Here is a 27,424-nt window from a genome sequence, read left to right as displayed (position 1 = left end):
GGTCTCTACACGCTAGGCTCTATGCTGTCATCTAGTCTCTTTTCCACTAAATCAAGCATTTTTTACAACCGAAGTTTTAAGGAGTACATTTTTTGCCATAAATATTTAAAATAAACTACAGGGGCACCTGGGTGGCTCAGTCGGTTGAGTGACCCCCTCTTGATTTCAGCTCAGGTCATGATGTCAGGATTGTGGGATCGAGCCCCGCACTGAGCTTCACGCTAAGGCCATGGAGCCTGCTTCAGATATTCTTTCTCTCTCTCTCTCTCTCTCTCTCTCTCTCTCTCTCTCTCTCCCCCTCTCCCTTCCCCTCTGCCCCCCTGCCCCACTCGCATGCACGCTCTCTCTCAAATTAAAAAATAATTCTTAAACTACGAAATTAAAGAATACCTACAAAGATCTAAATGAAAAATTTTCTGGCTAAGAAAAATAATAATGAAGTCTTATTTTTTCCTGTTAAAAATTATTTTAGCATCTATGCATGTTTTTCAGAATAATAATTTTTGTAAAGCAAAATGTGCAAATCTTTTTGCTTTTTAAACACTTAAAACATCTTTTTTTGGGTTTTTGTTTTTTTTTTTTTTTTTTTTTTTAACACAGAACAATGACTTCACACTCACAGACATACTTCCACTGACTCGAATGCTCTGGAACTGAGATGTAAAGTAAACCAGAAAATAGTCTTTCAGCATTTTGCTGAAATGTTTAAAATAATTTATAGTCCATTTTCTATAAATACAGTATGCTGTATATGCCAGAATCCTGCCATGCCTAAGAGCACCCAATACAACTTTAAAAACATTAACCAGGACCCCCCCCCCCCCAAAGAAAAATCAACTAAATGGCCACAGGATAATCCCTGGAAATTGTATTATATTAGATTCCTAAAATCTTGGTTTCCTTATGGTTTGCTTTCTTCTCTGCTAAGTAGCATAATGGGAAGGGTGGACTTCCAGCTTGTTCTGGCAAATTAAAAACAAATTCACTCATTCAGTCAACAAATATTCAGTAAGAACCTACTATGTGCCGGGAACTGGATTATGTGCTGGGAATACAATGGAGAGCAAAAACAAATGGGTTCCCTCCGTCATGGAACCGACAGTCTAGTGGGAGAGACAATTTCGTTATTAAATAAATGTATATGGAAAGTACAGACGACTAAAGTTCTAATATAGCTGCAACATTAATGCAAAAAAAAAAAAAAGAAAACTAAATCAACGCTTAAAAATGTTACGTGTTTTTCCTAATTCAGAAATAGCTAGTAGCTTTTATTACATAGAAAATCTTTTGTGCTCCTTCTGAAGAAAAAGGATTAAAATGAATGTCGGAAATTATTTACTCAAACCTACTTAATAGGTGTGACTTCTTTTTTTTTTTTTTTTAATTTTTTTTAACGTTTATTTATTTTTGAGACAGAGCATGAACAGGGGAGGGGCAGAGAGAGAGGGAGACACAGAATCGGAAGCAGGCTCCAGGCTCTGAGCCATCAGCCCAGGGCCCGACGCGGGGCTCGAACCCACGGACCGTGAGATCATGACCTGAGCCGAAGCCGGCCACTTAACCGACCGAGCCACCCAGGCGCCCCAATAGGTGTGACTTCTAATTATTTCCTCACTTAAGGAAGACCAACACTTAAATATATACAGGGGCGCCTGGGTGGCTCGGTCGGTTAAGCGTCCGACTCCTGGCTTTGGCTCAGGTCACGATATTGCAGTTTGTGAGTTCGAGACCCGCGCTGGGCTCCGCGCTCAGAGTGCTCAACTTGCTTGGGATTCTCTCTCTCTGCCCCTCCCTCCCTTGCATGCTCTGTCTCTCACTCTCTCAAAATGAATAAGCTTTAAAACATATACATATAAATATGCATGTATATTTGCATTAGTATCTCTCCACATCGCCTGAGCCACTGCTACGTTCTTGCAGGTCTCTCGAGAATAAAGACCACTTCTACCCATTCACTGCTGTCTCCCCAGCACTTAGAACAGTGCCTGCCACGTATTAGATGTGCTTGACATTTTATGAACGAGCGAACGAAGGAGTGAACGAACGAACGAATGAACAAAACTGGGGGCTGAAACAGCTAAGATGACAGGAGAGGAACAACCGTGGCCCAAAACAACAGTGTGACGATCCAGCGAGTCTGAGCGCACAGCTACAGGCACCAGCGGGTCGGACTCTCAAGCCCAACCTAACCGATCCCCAACTCTTCAGCTGAGTCAATGCCGGCTAGCACACAGTTCGATCACCAGTCTATGTTTTAATTCTTCGAAAATAATAGAGGGCCTATAGGGAGTTAGCGATGTGAAAGAGAGGGCTTCATTTCTTACCCCAGATGACTGCAGTAGCCTCTGGGATGGTCTCCCTGCTCCCACTCAAGCTGCCCCCCGCCCCCAGCAGCCACAGGGATCTCCTTCTAATGCAGATCAAAACCTATCACCCCCTGCTCAGCACCCCCCAACAGCTTGCCACGACTTTCGAAATAAAACCCAAGCCCCAGGCCCCTCCCTTTTCCATCTTTATCTTACTCCACTCCAGCCACATTAATTTCCTCGCTGCCCATCAAGCCCTCAGGGCAAATGCGATTTCTATTCTATCCAGTTGGAACAATTTTGCCCCAGATCTTCCAATGGCTTCTCATTTTAACTCTCTGATCTAACAAAACTTATCAACTCCCTCATTCTCTATCCCCTTTCCCTGTTTTTGTTTTGTTTTCACAGAGCCAATACATTATATTACACGATTGAGTGCCTTCCCCGTGAGAATGTCAGCTCCTCGTTTCTGGTGCTGTGCAGGAGCTAAATACATAACAGTTAACCAATACAAACATTCAGCTAGTCTCCCATCATCAAAGGTAACACGGTTATGGAGCGAGTGTTAGCCCTGTATCATACCGTAAAAGCACTAAGTGTCACCACTGTATCTATCACACTATAAAAGCACTATGCCACAGTTGTCATATGCTGTGATTAGGCAACACGAATTAAAATTTTGAAAACACAAATCCATTACTGAAGTTAATACAGATTCTTTCCAAGGGATATCAGAATGATTAGTAATATAAAGCAACAGCGATTAGCACAATATTGAGCTAGTATCTACTGAAAATGCAAAACCTTAAGTTTACAGCGTAACATGGAAGAAAAGGGATTTAAGAACAACAGTCCAGGAGTGCCTGGGTGGCTCAGTTGGGTGAGCATCCAACTCTCGATTTCAGTTCAGGTCTTGAATGCTGTGGGATCAAGCCCCACGTCAGGCTCCCGCGCTGCGTGTGGAGCCTGCTTAAGATATTCATTCTCTCCCTCTCCCTCTCCCTCTCCCTCCCTCCCTCCCTCTCTCTCTCTCTGCCCCCCCTCCCTCCCTCCTTCCGCCTCTCTCACCCACATGTGCTAAAATAAAAAAAAAATAAAAAAAAAAGGAACAAGAGTCCAACAGTGAAAGTTAGTGGTAATTCTGAAACAGGCAGCATCCAATGTTCCAGAGATTAAAAACAACTAGCAGACAATCTCAGGAGGGTGTATACAATTAAATCCTCTGTATTTTTTTTTAATTTATTTTTTAATGTTTATTTTTGAGAGAGAGACAGAGTGGGAGTTGGGAAAGGCCAGAGAGAGAGGGAGACAGAATCCGAAGCTGGTTCCAGGCTCCAAGCTGACTGTCAGCACAGAGCCCGATGCAGGCTCGAACCCACGAACCGTGAGATCACGCCCTGAACCGAAGTCGGACGCTTAACCGACTGAACCACCCAGGTGCGCCTGAATCCTCTTTAATTTGTATGTTCCTCTTCTCCTTTACACGATTATCAGGAAAAGAATCGAAAGGCAAAACTGTATTTCAAAACATACAAAAGCCAGCAACATCGAATAATAAACATGCTTTTCCATTCCATATTGTTCCTGAGGTACAGAAAAATGAAACAAAACTACGAAAAGATAAGTTTGGAATACTCATTCTGCGATCAGTTTCATTCAACAAAATAAGTCTACGGTGCGCCAATTTACTCTGCCTCAACATATAAAAACTTTCAGAAAACACCGAATTATTAAAAAACAATAAACACTCTAAAAACATCCCAGCTTTGACAAACAAATACATAAATCCACACACACCTTTCCAAACACAGTAACTTGAGCTCCGTGTTTAGGAGTGAATCTAAACTTAACAAGTCACTGCACACTTAACAATCACGTTAAGGACTGCATGCGTGTGCCCCCACCAGAGTTCGTAGGTTGAGACCCTAACCCCCAAAGCGATGCTGTTTGGAAATGGGGCCTTTGGAAGGACTTTCAGGTCTTGAGGGCTGGGACCGGCACCCTCGTAAGAAGAGAGGGGAGTGAGCTTGCTTCTCTCTCTCCACCGTGTGGGGGACACAGCAAAAAGGCAGCCCGCCTACAAACCAGGACAAGGGCCGACATCACACGGGGAAGCTGCCAGCACGTTACCCTTGAACTTCGCAGCCTCCAGAACGGTGAGAAATAGGTATCTATTGTTGAAGCCACCCAATCCACGGTATTTTTGTTACGGCAGCCCCAACTAAGAGCACAGACAATACACTGAGCGATAATGTCAAGAAAAGTACACTATTCAGTGAAAAAGAAAAAGGACGTGTATTCTGTGTGAGTTTCAGCTTTCTGATGTTGTACGTTTCTAAAATGCTGACAAAATCACTGAAAGGATGGCATGTTCAATTACCATGCACGTGAATTTTCTACCGGGACAAAATTTCTGAAGTTTCATACCAGTACAGACAAAAAAGACAGAGAGGACGTGAATCACTCAGCCATTCTCTAATGGAGTTATTTGTGGTGTCCTTAAAAACAGAAGACACCCATGGGGCGCCTGGGTGGCGCAGTCGGTTAAGCGTCCGACTTCAGCCAGGTCACGATCTCGCGGTCCGTGAGTTCGAGCCCCGCGTCGGGCTCTGGGCTGATGGCTCGGAGCCTGGAGCCTGTTTCCGATTCTGTGTCTCCCTCTCTCTCTGCCCCTCCCCCGTTCATGCTCTGTCTCTCTCTGTCCCAAAAAAATAAATAAAAAATGTTGAAAAAAAAAAAAAAAAAAAAAAAAAAACAGAAGACACCCTACAATTCTGTAATTTGAGAAAGTAAAGATGTTTGGCTTTCATACGGGAAACACTTAAAAAGATTTATTTTTGTGAGCGACGGTTCCACTGCTCTGTATCTGTATTTGGAGGAGATAAAATCTTTTAACACCTGAATCAGACTCAAGAACAATAAACAGCCTATTGTCACATTATTTCAGCGTCTTGTTATGTTTTGGGAAACTAGATTTGACCCACGAGGCCTATCTCAATTCATGGGATAATGAATGGCGGCAGCTAAGGACAGGATTATTCAGTAGTATGTTTAATAACCAATCTTAAAGACTTCTCAAATCTTATCTCTTATCTTTTGATAAGAAATCAAACTAAAATACCACTCGATTTTATTTCTACAATGATTTAAGTGCCTTTATCAAACAAAACAGAATTCCACATGTTATTTAAGTCCCATTTGAATTCTTTAACAGACCCTGCTAGACAGAATAAGGGATTTAGACGTCAGGAAGACATATGGGACCCCGACAAGCCACTTTTACTTCTCTGAGCGTCAATCATCTCATGTCAAGAGAGAGAATAACGTCTAACATAGGGGCTTGCTGTGAAAATTAAGTGAAAAACATTTTAAGAGAGAAAAGGAAAGCGGGGCTTAATCAGTAACTATTTTTGTTAAAGGGGTGAGTGGAGTTAAAACCACCTACCCTAAGCCAAAAAGTTTTATTGTTCTGGCTCTTTCCTTTCCCTGGGGTAGGACTCCTGGAAAGGTTCGCTTTTGTCCTTTTCACGGCTAAAATGGGCGAAATAACAGGCTCTCTGCATCAGGTCATTGTAAGGATAGAATGGGTTAAGGGTTAACGTATGGAAAGCATTACCAAAACAATAATGTGGGGGGGGGGAAAAACCCATAATACTTCACTCTTGATAGAAAAGTCAGGCAGGCAAAAAAAAAAAAAAAAAATCATTTCTATCTCCTGGCATAAAGAAATTTGGTCTTTGTCTAACATACTTCCAAAATGAATCACACCTCATTTTAATTACTGTGTGGCTGCCTCCTCACTAAACTGGCATGTCCTTAAAGACAGGAACATCAGCTTTGGTCTCTTCAATGGCTAACATATTGTCAGGCATAAAACAGATGCTTGGTCAGTGCTTACTGACTTACAGTGTGCCGTATTTACCCTTCCTGTTACGTAAGAATATATTCAGAAGTAGAAGAATTACCATTTTCCTTCCGTAATCTTGTTATGAACTTCTTAGGAGGAATCACCCCAACCTTCTTCTTCTGAGTGGCTATGCTATGGAAGAGGTCTGCTAGGCAGGTAAGAAGGTTCTCCTTCTTCCTAGGTTGGCTCTTGTAAGCTAGAACTTTTTCCCGAAATGGACGACAAAAATAAAGTGCTTGAAGAACTGAATTACAGTAGCAGGTATTCCCAAACTAGAATAGAAAAAAAAAAAAATCTTGTTAAATTTGGGGCAACATATTTTCAAGAGAAAGAATTTCCACGTGTACAATTAAGAAAACAGAGACAAGACAGGGAATTCAGGGAATTTATGACCCTCATAAATTAAAAGGTATCTGAGAGTAGAAATAATTATTCTGATTGCAAATTTGCCTTTTTAACATTAAATGGATGCTCCAGGCATTGGTTGCAGGTTAAAATGGAAGGAAAACAGATGCGATAAATTTGGCCTTTATGAAAACAAATTCAAAAAATTATATAGTTTAAACAAAGTAGTTAAGGTTTAAAATCCTGTGTAATTTTTTCTTTTTCAATTCCCACTATTATTATATGTTGGTTGGATACTAACCAACCATTTATATATGATACATTTTAAAACATAGCTCTCAAAAATTCTTTAAAAAAACACAAAAGTAAAGTTTTCTATCCGATTCTTAAGTGCCGTTCAAGAAATCAAAACAAAAAGCAAAGTCAAATGAGATCCTGTGAAATATTACATTAAAAACCATCAGCAGGGCACGTGGGTGGCTCAGTCAGTTAACATCTGACTCTCCATCTCGGCCTGGGTCGTGATCTCACGGGTTGGTGGGACTGAGCTCCGCGTCGGGCTCTGCGCTGACAGCACGGGGCCTGCTTAGGATTCTCTCTTTCTCCCTTTCTCTCTGCCCCTTCCCAGGTCACGCTCCCTCTCTCTCAAAATAAATACACTTAAAAAAAAAAAAAAATCATCAGCGTGCCAGCACAACCACCACTGAAATGCTGAGATGCCGGGTCACATCATTCTGGATATATTACAAATGAGCGTCAGGTGCAGAGTTAAATCCTCAACTTCTTACCGGCCATGTGATCTGGAATGTGTAACCACAGCTCACTGAACTTCAACTTCCTACTCTTTAATAATGGGGAAAACACTCCTACCTTAAGAGAAACTGACACATAGTTTGACAAACATTTGTTGTCTCCCTTTTCCCTTCCCATTAATAGACACTGGCTCCCAAAGTCAGCTGACAAAACACCCAAAAGCCAGGGAGGACCTGGGGGGGGGGGGGGGTACCTTGAGAGTATAAAAAAGGAAAGAGAGCAATTCTCACAGCACCATCATGCAGTGAAGTCACGCATACTAACCTAAAAGGCTAGGCAGAGACTTTTAATAATGAGCAAGGTCAAACTCATGTCCTCTGCTTATGCTTAAAACCAGGAAGGATAAATTAAAAGCTAATAAAAATGGTTATTTATAAGGAAAGAAGGAAGAGTGGAGAGAATTCAAAGCACATTTTTAAAAACGTCTGCTTTGCACCCATTTTTTTAAAAAATAAATTAAGAAGTACCCAGAGGAAAAAAAAAAAAAAAGAAATTCCTAAAACTGAAAGGAAACAGAGATCAGTGAAAACTAAATGTTCATTAAGTTGGGGGAGAACCACACAAAAAATTACTTCAAGCAATTTTAAAACACAGAATTTTTATCATACATGCCTACGGAAATAGTCTAAGAATAAAAAGAAAAAAAGGAATCCTAAATGGCATCCAGTAGTCGCATTGTTAGAATTAGTCTATTGACATTGTTATTCTGAAACCCCTACAGATTTCTGAAGGACAAAGCAAGCAAAGACTTACATTAATATCCTTAGGAACCAAAATTATTAATGCGAAGGAAAAAAGCTACAGTAATAAAGAGTAAAAGCCTTGTAAACTTAAATTGGAATGTGAAGTTATCAATTATAAACTCATGTCTTTCTGTGTGTGTGCGTGTGTTCAACTTCTGTCCACTTCAAGGCCTAGCAGCAGCAGCAAGTTTCCCTGGCACACAGATTATAGTCTTTAAAAACCTTTTACCCGCAAAAAGAAACTAGGATGCCTTGCAGATATGGCTATCTATACAAGGTCTGGGACAGGAAATACACAAATATAGATTAGCCTGGAATATCTTTTTGTGTGGATTCAAGAGCCAACTTTCGTCAAAAAGAAATACTGCAATTGACTACATAGAAATTTATGAAAAATGACATTTAAAAAAAAGAGACCTCTCCATGGGAAGTCGCAAACTAATACATCAAAGGAAAACATCAAAGTTTTCTCTTGTCTTTCTTGTAAGAACAACATTCCAGAAGGCTCTAAATAGCTGCTGAAAGAAATTCTAGCTTACAGAACAATCCCAGCTAATAAATTCCAAAGAAATGATTGTAAATAATGGACTGGGCAGTGATTATCAGGGGATACTAAAAGCATTAAAGACTGATGGAGAACTTTAAAATGATCTGAACCCTCAGTGCATTCCAGCATCATTAAAAAAGAACCACAAAATTTCTCTGTCTCCTGGAGAAATACATAGCAGCTCTTATGAAGTGTTCTTTTGTTTTTTAAACAAAACCACTAGGGGCACCTGGGTGGCTCAGTCGGTTGGGCGTCTGACTTTGGCTCAGGTCAAGATCTCACAGCTTGTGAGTTTGAGCCCCGTGTCGGGCTCTGTGCCGACAGCTCGGAGCCCTGGAGCCTGCTTCGGATTCTGGGTCTCCCTCTCTCTCTGCCCCTCCCCCACTCATGCTGTTTCTCTCTCAAAAAAAAATAAATAAACATTAAAAAAAAAAAAAAAAAACAACAACACTACATTTATATCTAGCATCTAGACCTAACTATCAATTTACAGATATTCAAACAGAGAAACAAGTTAAACAATACCACAAAAAAGGAACAGAACGTGTGGCCCAATGAGGATTTTACATTCATAGTGTTGGTCAGAGCCAAGTAGTTTCATAAAAACAGATGCTTAAGAGGCTTTCCAAAGAAATACTAAAAGAGATAGATAACTGGGCGATGCACTGATACTATTGATAAATGTAACCAAGGAAACTTTCATAAAGCCTATCCAGGGGCTAAGTACACCCACTGCAGAACCTACAATATTGAGATTAATGTACCAATTACTCAGTATTCGCCAGTCTAAAGCAATACTAGGATTCATACCATGGTCTAATGACGCTAATGACCAACAAACTATACCTCTGTCAACTGAAGAGAAGATTCCATCTCCATAATTTGGTCATTTTTATTCAAGAATAAGCAACAGAGACTCCAATGACTTCCACAGAGTAGGTAGATTACAAACAAAAGACAGCATCTCACAGTGTATTAGAAAAACGTACGACAGTAAAACTTGACTGACATAAAAAAGCAGCAAATGGCTTCCAAGCTTAGTAAAGAACCCGAGGGAGTCTGTATTCTGTAGAGAATGCTGGAAGGCAGCCCCTTCCTTGCTCATCTCCTGAATGTAAAGCAGTAAGTAACTTTATAGTCAGTTATTTGATGTCTTCTCTTATGGTCTTGCACTTATCTTCATCAATTCCAGTAAGGAAAAATGAAAGTGTGAAACTCCTACTATTTCTCTAGAATAAACAATCACTTTCAATCTTATTCATAACTCGGAAACTTTTCTTTCAATTTCCTTGATAGCACCTTTCATTCAAGTTCCTAAGACCTAAAAATGTATCTTTCAAGTGCATAGCTTTCATGCAAAAGATGGTCTGGGATGATTTCCTCCACACTCCTGTTTCTGAATGTTCAATTTCTTTTTAAAAATTTTAAAAAACATTTTTTTAATGTTTATTTATTTTTGAGAGAGAGAAAGAGACAGAGCATGAGCGGGGGAAGGGCAGAGAGAGAGAGAGAGAGAAGAGAAGAGAAGAGAAGAGAAGAGAAGAGAAGAGAAGAGAAGAGAAGAGAAGGAAACACGCAATCTGAAGCAGGCTCCAGACTCCGAGCTGTCAGCACAGAGCCTGACGCGGGGCTCAAACCATGAACCGTGAGATCATGAGCTGAGCCAAAGTTGGACACTTAACCAACTGAGCCACCCAGGTGCCCCCGAATGCTCAATTTCTAAATAAGATATTGCTATAGGGTTGACACCTACCCTATCTTCTCAGCTTATTTTGAAGATCAAAGGTATAATCCGGCTTAAAATCAGGGAAACAAATTTTAAAAGCTGCCACCTCCTCAAGGTCTGATCACTGATTTTTCAATTGCTCATTGAACACAATGACCTATGCTTGCTTTCCCTAATGCCTTTTTCTCCTAGTTTTAAAATCAATGCCCCCTCCACAAATATTTATCATATCTCCATCATTAAGATCATTTTGAGCACACATCCCTAATAAACACAAATAAAAATTATATATGTGTTACATTCTACACATTAAAATTACTTTTATAAAATATAAAATTTATATACATAAAAACATACATTATATACAGTTGGCCCCTGAACAATGAGGAAGTTAGGGGCACTGATCCCTCACATGGTCAAAATCTGTGTGTAGGGGCACCTGAGTGGCTCAGTAGGTTAAGTGTCTGACTCGACTTCAGCTCAGGTCATAATCTCACAGTTCATGAGATCAAGCCCCACGTCGAGCTCTGCACTGACAGCACAGGACCTGCTTGGAATTCATTCATTCATTCATTCATTCATATTCATTCTCTCTCATTCTCTCTCTCTCCCCGCCCCCCTCCCTTTCTCTCTGCCCCTCCCCTGCTTATATGCACTCTCAAAATAAAAAAATAAACATTAAAAAAAAATCTGAGTTGGTGTGCCTGGGTGGCTCAGTGGGTTAAGTGTCCAACTTCAGCTCAGGTCATGATCTCATGGTTCGTGGTTTGAGCCCCGCATCAGGCTATGTGCTGACAGCTCGGAGCCTGGAGTCTGCTTCAGATTCTGTGTCTCCTTCTCTCTGCTCCTCCCCTGCTCGTGCTCTCTCTCCAAAAAAAAAAACCAAAAAAAACAAAAAAAAAACATTAAAAATTTACAGGGCACCTGGGTGGCTCAGTCAGCTAAGCGTCCGACCTTGGCTCAGGTCATGATCTCGCAGTTCGTGAGTTCAAGCCCCACATTGGGCTCTGTGCTGACGGCTCAGAGCCTGGAGCCTGCTTCGGATTCTGTGTCTCCCTCTCTCTCTGCTCCTCCCCCACGCATACTCCCTCTCTCAAAAATAAACATTAAAAAAAATTTTTTTACAAAAATATCTGAAGGCAACTTTTGACTCTGCAAAAACTTAGACTACTGTTGACTGGAAGCCTTACCAGTAACAATCAATTGACACATATTTTATATGTCATATGTACTATGTACTGTATTCTTTTACAACAAAGCTAGAGAAAAAAAAATGTTATTAAGATCATAAGGTAGAGAAGAGACATTTACAGTACTGTGTTAAAAAAAAACAAAAAAAAAAAACAAAAAAAACCCATGTATAGAGGGACCGGGGCAGCTCAAACCCATGTTGTTCAAAGGTCGACTGTATAACAAATGTGACTAAGGCCAAGTAGATATTTTAAATTTTTGTCTGACTTACATTAATTTTGTTTTCACTAAAGATTATCAATGCTTCAGCGAGAGCAATAAAATTGAGTACGCCTTCTGGTAAGCTGTGGCTTATACAGTGATTGACAGGCTGGGTTTATGCTCAGTATATCCTATGAGCTATCAAAGACTCAGACACACACAGAGAGGTGCAAATGGGAAGTTCTTTTATGGCCTTACCTTACTTTCTAAAATAGGATATTAACTTTTTTTTTTTTTTAACGTTTATTTATTTTTGAGACAGAGAGAGACAGAGCATGAACGGGGGAGGGTCAGAGAGAAGGAGATACAGAATCGGAAACAGGCTCCAGGCTGTGAGCCGTCAGCACAGAGCCCGACGCAGGGCTTGAACTCACGGACCGCGAGATCCTGACCTGAGCCGAAGTCAGCCGCCTAACCGACTGAGCCACCCAGGCACCCCTGATATTAACTTTTCAATCCTACCACGTCTGTTGGAACTCACCTGAGCGATCAACTGCCTTGCCAGCAGCATGGCATGGAGAGGAAGTCACAAGCCCTGAAACTGAACCGCCTTGGGCTCAAGCTGGGTTCCGCTACCTGACCGCGGGAAATCACTGAGCCACGCCGTTCATCCGTTTCCTCATCTGTGAGTGTGGTTGACAATACAGCCCACACCTCGTAAAACCTTGTAAAGAAGTAAATTAGCAACCTGCATGGAGCACTTCCCCAGCACTCCGTCACCACACTGTTATTTCTGAAACAATCTTTTTAAGTCATGTGGCCATTTTGAAAACCTAGGTTAACCGAATGAAATGAAATCACGTAATCTCTTAATCTCTGTTCAAATTATAATAGATTGCAACCGCACAAACGAATAAGAGACAATGATACCATCGACTCGCTGGTGTCGAACTTGAGTGTCACAGGACCACTGCACACACGGATAGAGCCTGGAGCCTGCTTCAGATCCTGTGTCTCCCTCTCTCTCTCCCCCTCTCCGTCTCTCAAAAAAGAATAAACGTTAAAAAAAAATTTTTTTTAACGTTTCAAGATGTTTATTAAATGCTCCATTGTCCCATGCTGGAGGCTGGTGATGATGATGCCTATCCTGTGCACGTCCCCTTCTAAAGGAAGGTCCTCTTCCCCAGCACAGTTTAGGTGGCCCTGTTCTGTTCATTTGTTGGCTTTAATTGATTTACTTATTTGAGACAGCGTGAGCGGGGAGGGGCAGAGAGAGAGAGAGAATCCCCAGCAGGCTCCGCACTGTTAGCACGGAGCCTGACGGGGGGCTGAAACCCACCGACAGCGAGATCACGACCTGAGCTGAAACCAAGAGTTGGACGCTTAACCAACGGAGCCAGGTGCCCTAGGTGGCCCTGTTTTTTAACACTATACCCCACATTTCCCTATCCACCACTCTCACTACAGTCAAGTAAACCTAATCTAAAAATGTCCTTCCATATGCTAGTGGACATCCATTCCTTGCCCTACACTACCTCACTCTACTGTCCCACCCTTCCTTATAGGAACTGACGTCTCTACATAAGTGCCATAGGGTTGTCCACCACAAACCTTCTTATAGACCCTGCCAACAGGGCCGTCCACTTGACCCAATCTCAGCAGAATACTTGGGCCAGAGTTCTTTTGTCAGGTCTAATATGAACATTCTCTGGGATCTCTGATAATGCAACCCTCAAGCAGCCTATGGCCAGCAGGTGGAGAGAAACTAAAGGAGAATAAATCAATGTAAAAGCAAATAGAACCAAGAGACATTTACCTAATCAATTTTATGACTTACAAATGGAAAGAAAGTTTCATTTTTATTTGCGTCCTTCACAACGGCCCCCCGAATCCAGAATTCCGGCCAATGACTACTGGCAATTCAGGCTTAAAAGCCTCTTGTAAGATGGTCTAGGAACACAGTTGTTATTTTATAACAAAGATTTCAGGGAAAAGCGCATCCCACTGCAGCCTCACAAATCGATTTAATGAGGCCACCTGTCTCTTGGCAGTTATTAGAAATTAATATAGAACCATACAATAAAATAATGAAAAAAGACTCTTAAAAATGTAGGCTGCACAAGTAGGAAAGAGATACTAACTGAAATCACTCCATTTACTAAAATAAGTACTCATCAGCGACAAGATACAAGGGAAAAAGGCAATCCGGTTCATGAGATTAAAACAATTTGTTTTCAGAGAATTTAGCTGGCCCTATAAACAGCTGACACTTAAGCAGGATATTTTACAACAAGAGAAAGCTTCCAAAAGGCTCCCTTGTCTACACAAGACCATCTCTCAGCCCTCACACCACACTAGTATTTCTCCTCTCAGACTTCCAATAACATCAGAAATACGAACGCATTCACAAGAGTTAAACCAACAGGAAAGCCCCACGCTATGTATTATGCAAATTATAGTGGCAGACATCAGAATTATGAAGAGTCAACTGCCATCAAAGTCATCATTCGTGAAAACAGTCTTCCAAGACAAAAAGATCTGCAACCGTAAATAATGGAAAATACGTTGTCATTGACAACGTTGGGATCAACCACCACGCTGAATTTTCTGTTAATCCAACTGTGGTTATTTTTCTTCTCCATAAAAAAAAAAAAAAAAAAAAAGTCTGGGGGAGCCTGGGTGGCTTTGTTGGTTAAGCGTCTGACTTTGGATCTCAGCCCAGGTTTTGACCATCTTAGAGCTCAGGCCCCGTGCTGGGCGCCACACTGGGCCTGGGGACTACGTTTCCGAAAAAAGCCTGATTTTCTACCTGTCCACATACACGTACTGTTTCCCAAAGGCAAGTGCTAGTAAGTATGCCGCTTGCCAATCACAAAAAGGATCCAATCAGGCAAGGCTAACAGGAACTCTTCTCAGTGTAAGCTTTTCCTTCAAAGCTATTAAAATGAACCACGGAGGGGCACCTGGGTGGCTCAATCCGTTAAGCATCCAACTCACGGTTTTGGATCAGGTCATGCATGATCTCATGGTTAGTGAGACCGAGCCCCACACCGGGCTCTGCACTATCAGAAACTGGGATTCTTTCTCTCCCCCTCTCTCTGCCCTGCCCCTCCCCTCCCCGTGTGTGTGTGTTTGTGTGTGTGTGTGTGTGTGTGTGTCTCTCTCTCTCTCCCACAAAAGAAACATTTTTTTAAAAATGAACCTCAGAAACTCACACTTAGCTAAGAACAGATTAATAAAAAGAAAATACATGTGTGTCTCATTTTAACAAAATCCAATTGTTAGAAAAGATAAACCACAGAATTTCTTTTTTTTTTTTTTTTAAACGTTTATTTTTGAGAGAGAGAGTGAGCACGAGCAGGGGAGAGGGAGACACAGAATCCAAAGCAGGCTCCAGGCTCTGAGCTGTCAGCACAGAGCCTGACGCGGGACTCCGACTCACAAGCTGTGAGATCATGACCTGAGCCGAAGTTGGACACTTAACCGAATGAGCCACCCAGGCGCCCCACAGAATTTCCTAAACCACAGAATTTCTTAAAGCAGCTACATTCCAGTGTTGTTTTCAATAGGAACTACCTGGCAGACAGAGATGGGGGGCGGAGGGGTTAAAATGTTGATCTCTGAATTAACTAAGCTACCCTCCCTTATCCCTCAAAGCTCCACCCTTATTTTTTAGGAACTCCCATAAATAGTGTGATAACTCCATAAATTAAAAAAAAAAAAAGAAAAAAGAAAAAAAGGAGGAGGGGGGAAGGGGGAAAGAAACAAGAGTGATATTTTAAGAGCTTAAAAATACAGGGGTGCCTGGGTGGCTCAGTTGGTTAAGCATCCGACCCCACATCCAGTCTGTGGAACCTGCTTTGGATTCTTGTCTGTGTGTCTCTCTCTCTCTCTCTCTCCCTCCCTCTCTCCCTCTCTCTCTCTCTCTGCCCCCTGCTCATCTGCTCATGCCCCCCCCCAAAGATAAACATTATTTTTTTAAAAATAGGACTTCTAGAAAAAGGTTAAGACTATACACAACACAGTTGCAAGGGAACCTGAAAGTTTAAACCATGGAAAAAGTTAATCACTATACTGGTTCTGCTGCATGTACTCTGACCATCAATTACTTTCTCAATATAATTCAAGGTGTTCATCAATCTTTCAAGGTTGGAGCCCTGGCTACCTTAGGGGAGCTCAATTCTTTGGTGTACTAACTAGGCACAGAGATCAGAAACTATATTTCCACCCATCAAAAGAGTCTCTGGAGGGGATAAAGACAAAGATTCCCCTAAAATTCTCGTACTAACTTTACTCCCTCCTGCTTCTCTTGGGTTTTACTGAATCTCGGTTAGTCAGCTTCAGGGAAAAGCACCAATACTACCCTCTTAATTTAGATTAATTTAATCTTGATCCACGGGGAGTAATAAAAATAAAACCTTCTAAGAAATCTTTTTTTTTTTCCTTTAACACAATTGACCCTGGTATTCTGAGAGGTATGTTCAAGCAAAAACAACATTAACAGCAAGGGGAAAACAGGCCTGTAGAACTCATTTTATAGTAAGATTTTATCTAGGATACCGTTTTCCTTGTTGTGAGGCTATCTGCAAAAAAGGTTACAGTCAGACACAAAATGGAGAGATTGAAATATTTATATTGGAGAAGGTTAAAAGTGAGACAGCCTTCAATATATAAAATACTCCTGTGCTAAAGAAAATGGGTTCTTCTGAGACACTATCGATGAACACACCTTTACTACAATTCGAGACACATATTAGCTTGAGTGTGAACCAAATAAGGGTGGGTAGCCACAGGGAAGTAATAATGAGAGAGAAGAAACTGGGGTCTGCCCATTCCCAGAAGTTAAATGAGGTTTTTGATCACTAGACAACGCTGTATGCAAGCACAAACACCTTAGATATCGGAAGTAAAGGCCAGACTTTCTTGTTAAACAAGGGACATTACATACATTCAAATATATTCAATTAACTTCCCCCCACCCCTGACAAAACTCCAATGAAATGACAGTAAAAGAATAAATTAGGAAAAAATAAAGGGGGGGGGAGGAGGGTGAGGGTGGGAAAACACAGGTCCGGTTATAAGCCTTTTATTATTATTATTATTTTAATGCTTATTTCTTGTTTGCTTTGGGAGACAGCGAGCGAGCGTGCACAAGCGATCAGGGGAGGGGCAGGGAGAGGGAGACAGAATCCGGAGCAGGCTCCCTGCTCAGAGCCTGACATGGGGGCTCGATCCCACAAACTGAGATCATGGCCTGAGCTAAAACCAAGAGTCAGATGCTTATCCACCCCGGCGCCCCCGGTTGTAAGTCTTTTAAAAGGGCCGTTCAGACCCCTAGGCACTTCGCCTTTCTTTCAAGTGTAGGTTTTAGTCCCCGCAGAAGCTGAACAGGAGAGTCTGGTTCAAGAGCCCTTAAGGACAGCAGAGGACCGCATGAGGCACCAAACAGAGGACAGGATTCAATAAGACCCTGAACGAAGCCAGCCCTAGACACAGACTGAAGAAGTCCCTCAGCACCAGGTAAACAGCCCCAGAGAAAAGGCTCTAGCCACTGAAATGGGGGTGGGGGGCAGTCACCTCGGAGAGAAGCCCTTGGTAGACCAGCTCCACCCTCATACACAGAGCCCCAATCAGCTTCTCAGAATTTCATCTTTATGCAGGAATGAAATTTAAGGAGAGCTTCCATTAGGAAACAGAGTTTAAAATGGTGGCGGCGGGGGGGGGGGGGGGGGGTGTCTCAGAAACAATCCAGTAAGGATAAGAAAACCTCAACAATAAAAACTATAAATAATATCCTGAGAAAAACCACAGAGAAACAAAATCAAAGAACAAAAGTAACACTCTAAGAAATAAAAGGTGCAATGAACAAGATAAAAAAGGGTAATAATCCAAAATGTAGAATACAAAGCAGATGATCAAAAATGGGAGAAAACGCAGAAAAAACAGAGAAATCAGTCTGCATTTCGATACGCAACGAAGGGTATATCAAAAAAGACAGAACAAAGAGATTACACTGATAGGAAGGAAATTATCCAAATGCTAGTATTAGAAATGTTCGAGACTTGAGGAAAACGAAAAATGTCTGAATGAGTTGGTACATAGTCAATGCAACAAAGGGGGGGGAGGGGGAGGAACACGAAGACACATCATGAAATTTCAGAACATTGTGGATAATCATCCACATTCTGAAAGCCTCCTAAAACACTGTTGGGGGGTTGGGGGGAGGGGGCCACACTCAGAAGAGGTGACAAATCAGAACAGCATCAACCCTCTTGACATCAACAGATGCCAGAAAGCCACAGAGTAATCCCTTACAAATTCTGAAGGAAGGCTGTGTATCTAGCTTTAGCAAGAACCAAAACGTTTTTAAATACACGAGAGCTCAAAGTTCACCTCCCATGCACGCTCCCTAAAGAAGCTACCATAGAACATGTTCCACAAAGCAGGGAAAAATCCAAGGAAGAAGACCAGTTCTAGAAAAGGAGAGCCATGAAGGAATGTCTAGGGTGAGGGAAAAGAAGTCGATAGACTGTTTTTAACAGCATACAGGCACTTTATTTAGAATGTGGGGGTAGATTCCGGAAAAAAGAGCCAGTAGATGAATGAGCAGGCTCCTCTGGGGAGGTGGGCACAGTGGGGTGGAGACTCCTTTTGTTACCAGCTTTACGCTCTCAAGGGGACTCCCAGCAGGAGAGGAAATGCCCACATCACTTTACCTACACAAGAAATCTACCTTGAACGTCACGGATTGCACTCAGTGAGTGACACACGTGTGTTCAATGGAGCTTACTTTGTCCCCTGTATTATCATCTCTTACATAGAGTTTAAAACATTCACCACGGATCTACGTAACAGGACGGCATAAACTACCACAATTGTAGAACACAGATTTGTGGCATTTGTTGATGAGTCAGAAAAAGAGTTAAAACTTCCAAAGAAAGTTCTCCCAAAATTTCAATGATGTATAATAACTAGAATTATCTTCACAAGGACTGGGGATGTATCTTTCTCCTATATTTTGCATTTTTATATCTATGCTAGTGGAACACTGCCAGAAGTCGGCTGACAAAGAGTCCACAGACACATGGAGGCACTTGCAAAACTTTATTTATTACACCTGTACGTTTGGACCGCTTCTATTTGGACATTTAAATAATTCTCAAAGAAACAAGAGATCATGTAGCATAGGCCATATGAAATTTCCGTTATGAAAAAATTTGATACAAAATAGGAAAAATCTGGCTAACTCCAATCTAAGACCCTTAAGACTTCGAGCAGTCTTGTTTCCCTTCCATTAAAAAGAGTATTTTAGGGGCACCGGGTGGCTCAGTCGGTTAAGCGTCCGACTTCAGCTCAGGTCGTGATCTCACGGTTCGTGGGTTGAAGCCCCGCGTTGGGCTCTGTGCTGACAGCTCGGAGCCTGGAGCCGGCTTCCGATTCTGTGTCTCCCTCTCTCTCTGCCCCTCCCCTGCTCGTGCTCACTCGCTCGCTCTCTCAAAAATAAATAAACGTTTAAAAAAAAAAAAAAAAAAAGAGCATTTTAAAATTCCAAATCAAGTTTCTTGGCTTTAAGCCTACTGATGCAAATGAACAATTTTCCTTTAATAAATTATGAAACACATTCAACACTTTGAAAACGATTTGCAACCATAGTTGTGAAGGCGGAGGACCAACGGATACTTACATTGACTAATCCAAAATAGTGCTCATTGACTGGAAACTGTTCTGGGCCAATCTCTTTCTCTAATGCCGAGGCATTGGCGCCCTGTAAAATAAAAATTAAAACAAACGAAACAGCACTCTTAGTATTCGTAGTATTTTCATAACGTTTCGGTTATACGTGCATCACAGAGACATCCCTTAAAAAACTGTGTTCCCTTTCACCACGTAACATTACTGAAAGAAAATAAAGGATGATAGTGAAGAGTGAAGGATTTTAATAGTAAGACTAGTTTGCAAGAACTTTCTCAGGAAAGCAAAGCGCGGATCAAGAAGCTGTACTTACAACTTGTGACTTTTTTCTAGCTAGCGGATTAAAGCCCCGGCTGTACCCGTGCCCTAACGGGGTATAATTCGACAGCCATCTCAGGGAGCCGAAACCAAACACGCATGTAGTAGGTGACCTAACAGTTCCTCCAAGTTTGACCTGACGGATCCCCACCCAGGACCCACAGTGACAAGAACGCCGCGCGGGGCGGCACGGACGACCGCACAGCCAACAAGCAGCCAGTCTATGAAATGTGACGGCCCGCTCTGGAGCAGAGTCGGAATGATCGGAGCTAGGTTTACATACAAAAGCACGCCTAGTTCTCAAAAACATAATGTTAAATATGAAAAAAAGAAAAACTGTGCTTAACGCATACATAAAGACTAGCGCCCGGCCAGCGGGCTTAAGAATGGATGTTAAACGTCCTTGAGTGGGTGCTGAAGAGCACTGGGGCATTGCAACTAGGGGTGAAGGATAAAAAAGGGAAAAACCAAAACGAAACCCAACAGAAGAAGGGCCCGGCACAGACCACAATCACGTGTCGTGGTCTCAGGAATACGACCGACTCAACTCCGTCCCTGAAAAAGAGGGGAGGTGGGGTGCCACTAGGGCCCTGTGTACTGGCACACGCCCCTAAATGGACTCCCAACGTAGCCGGAGAGGGAAAAATGACAGCAACGCTGAAAGCATGATACCTCTAGGTATGTGTACTTGAAGACTCCCAAGAAAACATCCCCCCAGACAAAACCCATGCGACATCACTCACAAAATGCCGGCGCGCCACTCTGCAAAGCTGCAGTAAAACCACACGCACACACTGCCTCCTCCGGGGCACGGACACGAAATTAACATCACCTCGGTGCTCAGAAGACCTTGCCGTTTCCTGACTGAGCTCCATCCCTGGACTTGGGAAGGCCAACCTTTGTTAGACAACACATCCTCAACTTCCTGATTGTCAGCACTGATTAGAGGGACTGGGTGGATTGATTGGTGGTCAGATTCTACCAAAACAAGACATTTCCTCTAATGTCCTCCAGCCATCCAGCGCTGGTACATAAACATGACGCTGTCTTCGTTATTTTTTTTTTTAATTTGGGACTCGTTTTAGGCTTTACACAAAACCTTGACGGAATCGCTAGTTTACAAACACCCTTTACTTCCAATTTGGCTATGCCCTGTGTTTTGACATCAAATTCAATGATCACAGCAACTTCGAGACCCACTGAACAACTCGGTCTCGGTGGGAACGCTGCAAGCCCCACCCTCCACCGCTGCCAGCTCCAGCATCACGTCAAAGCTTCCTCACGTAGGTCGAAAACTATCAGTAACCCGGATGTTTACCACTTACCATACGAATTCAAAACAATATTCGTTTAAATAAGTATAACCCCTCCCCCACAAAAAAAAGAAGAAAGGCTCTATGATCCAAAGTACAACCTCATCACATCTATTTATGTGGACAGTAAAATGTCAGTGCACCTAACTCCGGAAAGCGTTTCTGGCCCGTGGGAAGAACAGGATAACACGTGAACATTCTCTCTCCAATGTAATAGCAATCACATGCCACAGAGCACGTATTCTCACCACTCCAGATGACCCGTTCATCCCCCTACCCGTGACGTATCATGCATGCACTGCTTAGAAATCCCTCTCCCCGTCCGCATCCTCAAGGTGGTTTGGCTACGGATCAACTTACTAGCTTCTTTGTGCCTCAGTTTCCTAACTGTAAAAGGAAAATGTCACCAACTACTCTATAGGGCGGCTACAAATTAACTGAATTGAAACCTTGATGAAAGCATCCGCAGTGCCTGGCACAGAAGCAGGTGTCCCATAAATGACGGCTGCCTTCTCCCCCTTCCCTTCAAATTCAAGGGGAGAAGAAAAGCTACTCGCATTAGCCAGTAATGATCACAAATATCTGCTCCAAACAATAGCTAAGAAATATCAAGAGAAAGAAACAAAGGCACAAGAAAAAATGAGATAGTTATCATTAAAAAAAACAACTTTGGCCAACCCCACAAAGGAACACAGAGGTATAGTCACTGTACTGTCCAAAAGTCTAACAACAAAGCAAAACCACAATCCAATCGGAGGTCTGGGAGAAAGATGCTAAGTGTGGGAAGGTGGAAACAGCCATAAACCATAGTCATTTAATCTTTCTGGGTTTAAGACGCTTCATTTGCAAGATAAAGGAGTTGGTCTCCACTGATTTTCAAAACCTCCAACTCCTCTACGTTGATCTGTTGTGTTTCCAAGTAATCCATTACCCAAATCAAGGTTTTCACAGCTACACATGTTTAGAAAATTAAAAGACAAGGTAATTTCTACAGTCTCTTCTAACTCAACACTCTAACACTACCGATCACTTTTATCAACCCTCCTGAGGACATGTACTAGATGTACACAAAACTCTAGGAAGCCCAAGCCAACCAATAAATGCCAAGCAACACAATTCAACAGGGAGAGATTACAGTGACAGATGGAGTCAGGGTAGCGGATCCAAATGGAAAGTACAAAGAGAGAACGGGATTTACTTTATGACAGTTCTAAATTCAAGCACAGCCTAGTAACATACACCTTACCATGATAAGGACGCTGTATAGCAGATTCTGTGAATGTGCAGGAGATACTCTTATGGCATGAATTCAAGATTTTCTCTGCGGAAATAATCAGAGTACAACTCTACTCTAACTCCATGCCAACTACAAAGGCAAAGAGTAGACGAAGCAATTCAGTTTCTGATGACTGGTTTTCAACACTAGAGTTAGACACAGCTGGAGAAAAACAGCCGCCAAGCCAAAAGTTTGCTGCGTAATTTTTAGTATCTGTAGAAGAGTTCTCTGTGTCGTCACTCCTTGAAGATTTTGTTGGAAGTTGGCAAACCCTTTTGTGTCAAATAATGGTCAACAAGGACCCCAAGGTTTAAACTGAACCTAGAATAAGTCAATATCCAAAAGCAACGGCTCTGAACAATTCTCTATCCCTACGCTTGAGAAATATGATCCTACTACAATTAACAGTGGTTTACTAAATCAGTGATGCTTTACCAGGACAAAAGAAAGAAATGGTGGCATGCTCAGGTAAGAATTTTTGCTCTAACGCTTTCATACGTATAGGTATCAGGATTCATCTGTTTTGTAGGAGTACATGACACACACACACACACAGGAAGACGACGTTCTTTCCGGAGTTTCTAGCTCCGTTTTTGTAACTTACACAAAAGGTTATTTTAGACTCAGTACCTATTAGTACAAAATTCATCATAAGGATGGAATTAGATATCCGTGACTCTCTGATGAAAACAACCAAAAGGTGGATGAATTTTAATATTACAAAATAAGAATTTACTGAGCTGGTGAGAAAATAAGAAGCTGCAGAGAACAAAAAACAAAATGATGGGGGAACCCTGGAGGCTAAGCCAATGCCAAAGAGAGATTTCACACTGAGGGTAACTGTCAACACTAGTGACCTTTACACGCTCTTCTGACAGCTGAATGAAACGGAGTGCAGGGAAAATGAAAACTTCGGGAGATAGAAAGGCCAAGAGAAGACCTGAGCATGGGCACTGAGATCCCAAAAGGGCCGGATCGTCATGTCAGGGGAGCAAGAAATAATCCTGTACCGCAGGAGGAGGCAGCAAGGAAATGCGCCCGGCATGTCCTTGGCACTGAGAGTGGAGGGCATCTTCCAAAAACTCACAACCCCAAGCTGACTTATGAAAGACTGTAACCCAAATTCATGCCAGCTGTATGATCTTACAGCAAAACCACCTGAGCAGAAAATGTAATTCAGAGAGACCCTGAGTTGACAGTGCCCTCTTCACCCTACAACCAGCAGAACGACCAAGTTCACCCTGGAAGATAAAGCCAATCCACCCTACAAAAAGTTCCCACAGATAACACTCCAAGAGACCTGAGTTCGCAATCAAAACTCATACACATACCCAAAGCCACAGGAAAATAGAGTACTCTATGAATAAAAGCAGAAGCACAGACGGCAGAATGAGACTCTCAAGACATTTAATATCAGAACTATTTCCGACATGATACAGAACAAATGCATAACGTGTGTCAAAAAGTAACACTGGCTTGATTTTAAGAACAAAGATGAGATTCTAAAGCCAAAGCAGATTTTTTTTTAAAGAACCAAACTTCTAAATATAAAAATTATAATAATTGAAAGTAAAAACTTAATGGTGGGGAGCCTGGGTGGCTTAGTCGGTTAAGTGTCTGACTTTCAGCTCAGGTCATGATCTCACTGCTCCAGGGTTCAAGCCCCACGTCGGGCTCTGTGCTGACAGCTCAGAGCCTGAAGTCTGCTTCAGATTCTGCCTCAGTCTCTATGCCCCTCCCCCGCTTGTGTGCACTCTCTTTTTCTCTCTCAAATATAAATAAACATTAAAAAAATTTTTTTTAATTAAAAATGGTAACTAGAGGGACAGTAAAAAAAAATCAGAAGTTGGGGAGAAAGGGATGAAGAGGCAGAGCACAGATTTTTAGGGCAGTGACAACATTCCATGTAATACTACCATGATGAATATGTCATCATACATTTGTTCAGACCCACAGAATGTACCCCAAAAGTAAACAGTAACACAAACTATGGACTTTACCTGATTATGATGTTTCAACGTAGTTCATTAATTATGACAAATGTACTACTCTGGTGGGGGGGGGGATGATGGTAATGAGGGAGGCTATGCTCACACTGGGGCAGGTCTATATGAGAAATCCATATATCATATGGGAAATCCAAAATCAATTTTGCTGTGAACTAAAACTGCTCTTAAAAACAAACAAAAAGACAGAAAGACTTAATAATTAAATCAGAAAAAAAGAAAAACTCAACGGCTGTGCCAGAGAAACAAAGTTAATATTGGATAATATTTTTTTAGTAAGATTCCTGTCAATATAATGCCAGTAATCCACACCTTTTATTAAAAACAGGGAATGTTTTACGGAAAACTATCTCATGGAAGAATGGGTCACTTGTCGAGCTGCTGTAGAGACCACGGCATACTATTAATGACACTGACCCGGACCTGGCAAAGCTAGAGTCCTGGGTCTGGTCCTGGCCATGCCAGCAGCTAGCCGTAACAACTTGAGGCAAAATGCTTCCCTGTCTGGACCCCGGTCGTCTCCCGTGTAAGACCTTGATCCCTACAGCACCCTCATCCCCACCCTCTAGCAACGTGTGGGAATCTGCTGGATCGTCCAATCTCATTAAGACGTTAAGGATACAATGTTGGATAGTCTACGGAAGGTCAAACATTAAGTTCTGAAAAAAAAGTCAGGATGTATTTTCACATCCTCAGAAAGCCATCCGATCCGAGAATGTGCAGGCCATGGAGTAAGCACCCCCGTAAACCTGCCTACTGTGGATTCCTAGAAAGGTGAGCAATGCTTCTTTTTCATGCCAAAAAAAAAAAAAAAAAACCATCCAAGTGAAAGAAAAGTTGAAGCAAGATACACACCTTTGATCTATCATTTTGAACACACCATCTGCAAACAGGAAAAAAGAAAACAAGCCAGCCAGGGGAAGGCTGCTTCTGATGAAGTCTTTTTCACACGGTCATTTTTACATGGAGCACGCGCCTCTCTGACTGCCCTCCATTCTGCCATTACGAGAAAGACGCAAGAGGACGCCATCCATGAGGAAGAAGTAAAAAACGGTAACACAGTAAAAGGACGGACATCTACTACCTAGAAACATACTTATCAAGTACGTTAGCTTTTTTTTTTTTTTTACTAGATAGTTGCAGTGAACTATTAGTTCCCAGAGAAATTTCTGTTTAAAACAAGTACAATAAAATACAATGACATTTCCCCATTCTCATGTTTCAAATCCTATCTTAGAATCCAGTGTTTGTCATTCCAAGTGTAACACCGAAGGGTCACACCAGGTCAGTCCCCAAAGGAGAACTGCCAAAACAGGCAGGAAAGGCTTCCCGAAAAGGAGACAATCGAGTGACCTTGGTAAACTAAGAAAAGTTCTGGAGGCACAGGAAGAACCCACGTGAGGGTACGAACACAACAGAGACGAAGCGAATCTGAGCCGTCAAAGGATGAACCCAAAGTACAGAAGATACACGAAGCAAGTATCTTAAAGGGGAGAACGGAGAACAGGAAGGCTGGAAGCCCACATTTGCACTTCTGGATGACACTGGGTCCCTGAAACTGTATCAGAGACGACAAACATTTGTATAAAAAAACAAAAAAACAAAAAAAACAAGCCATTTCACACCCTAAGTGTCACGCATCATAAATATCTTCTGAAAGCAGTAGACCTTCACAAGAGGTAAAATTCACCAAGTATAGTATCTGCTTTCTACCCAGCCCTGAGCGGAAAGTTGTAGAACGTGACCATCAAAGTGTCATTTAGTGAGAAGTGAGACGAATTTGGTGGCTCTACCATTTGCTTTTTCAGTAAAACAGAAGACATGATGGCGTGTATCTCCCTAAGGGTAAATAATGGTCTGTGAGACTTTTTCCAGGAACTAAGTATGTGTCTATTAGGTCTAACTGGGAAACTTATTTCTCATTGTGGGTTTAAATCAAGAGAGTTTTGATATAGAGGGTTACAAAAGATTTAAAAACGGTAAGAAAAAACCGCAAAGTCATAATCCAACTGGGGCGTGTACAGTGAACAATTAGCTTTTCATGACGACCTACAGGCAGAAAACTATTAAAAATAAACGTAAAGTTACAGACAAGAAAACAATATCAAACTATGCCAGTATGCAGTTCGTACTCCAGGATATCGGGACAGGAATGGCCCCGAGAGCGGAGAATGGGGGACATTCCCATCACGGTGTTCCATCGTGAGCGGACGGAACTAAAAGAGCCTGAGCCTTGAGCTTTTCTCCGCGGGTATTTCCATACAGCTGTACACGCTGGTGAAACGAGAGCCCGGAACACGAGCTGACACTTCGACATTCCAGCCCCAGGCAGCGCGGGGGGCCGAGTGACCTGGCCTGGTTCTAGGAGGAGTTCAACCACTGCGTCACTGCCTCAAATCGCTCCGCCTCGCTTTTCTCATCAGCAAGGTGAGAGAGACCAGACTCACGGCATCGACTGCAAATCTAAAATGCTCTCATTCGAAGATAGTTAGCAGCAACACAGAATCACAACCAAAGTGTGAACTTTGGGCAAAATATTCCCAGTATTTTGAATTCGTGCTCCAATTTCCTAATCTGCAAAACAGGGCAAACACCCTTATTATGGCCTGTTTTTTAAAAATGTATGGATTTGGAACAATGTCTGCAACAGAAGGCACTAAACACAGTTCCTTTACCCCTTCTTACCCCCCCCCCCCATCCCCCGCCCTTCAGATCAACCGCCCAAAAGACTGAAATTCCCAAAGTAACCGACAAGGGCGCTGGACGTTCCACGCTGATGTGCAGCCATCCCAAGAACCTCTGCAGCGGCCTCCTCTGGTGCGACCTCTGCCATCAAAGTGAAAACGTAGCCCGCAGAAAAGGGTTCTCAACCCCGAGCCAGACTTCACAGCGGCACCGCGTCCTCGCAGGGTTATCGCAGGGCTGCAGGTGCCGTCTGGGAATCCGGGACCGGCACCGAGCAAAGCCCCCCGTGGGAAGACAGCATATGGTGCAAATGGCACCCACAGAGGAGGGAGGTACGGTCTCCGACACGAAGGGG

The 27,424-nt window shown here is 42.4% G+C and overlaps 1 protein-coding gene across 2 annotated transcripts in view; it reads right to left on the bottom strand.

Moving 5' to 3' along the window:
• Positions 1–27,424, bottom strand: part of USP12 (ubiquitin specific peptidase 12) — a 104,055-nt gene that overhangs the window by 28,880 nt on the left and 47,751 nt on the right. The window contains exons 2-3 of one of the 2 annotated variants that reach the window (XM_053900701.1): positions 19,464–19,544; positions 6,272–6,485 (exon numbers count right to left, since the gene is read on the bottom strand). In XM_053900701.1, the coding sequence (XP_053756676.1) occupies positions 6,272–6,485; positions 19,464–19,544 (295 nt within the window). The remainder of the gene's footprint in view (positions 1–6,271; positions 6,486–19,463; positions 19,545–27,424) is intronic. The other variant, XM_053900703.1, reaches the window with a different exon arrangement.

Source organism: Panthera pardus, unplaced genomic scaffold, assembly GCF_024362965.1.
Source record: "Panthera pardus isolate Hobbes unplaced genomic scaffold, ASM2436296v1 HiC_scaffold_1, whole genome shotgun sequence".
NCBI lineage: Eukaryota > Metazoa > Chordata > Mammalia > Carnivora > Felidae > Panthera > Panthera pardus.
The sequence above is the reverse complement of the archived record's forward strand: the minus strand, read 5'-3'. Positions and strand labels throughout refer to the sequence as shown.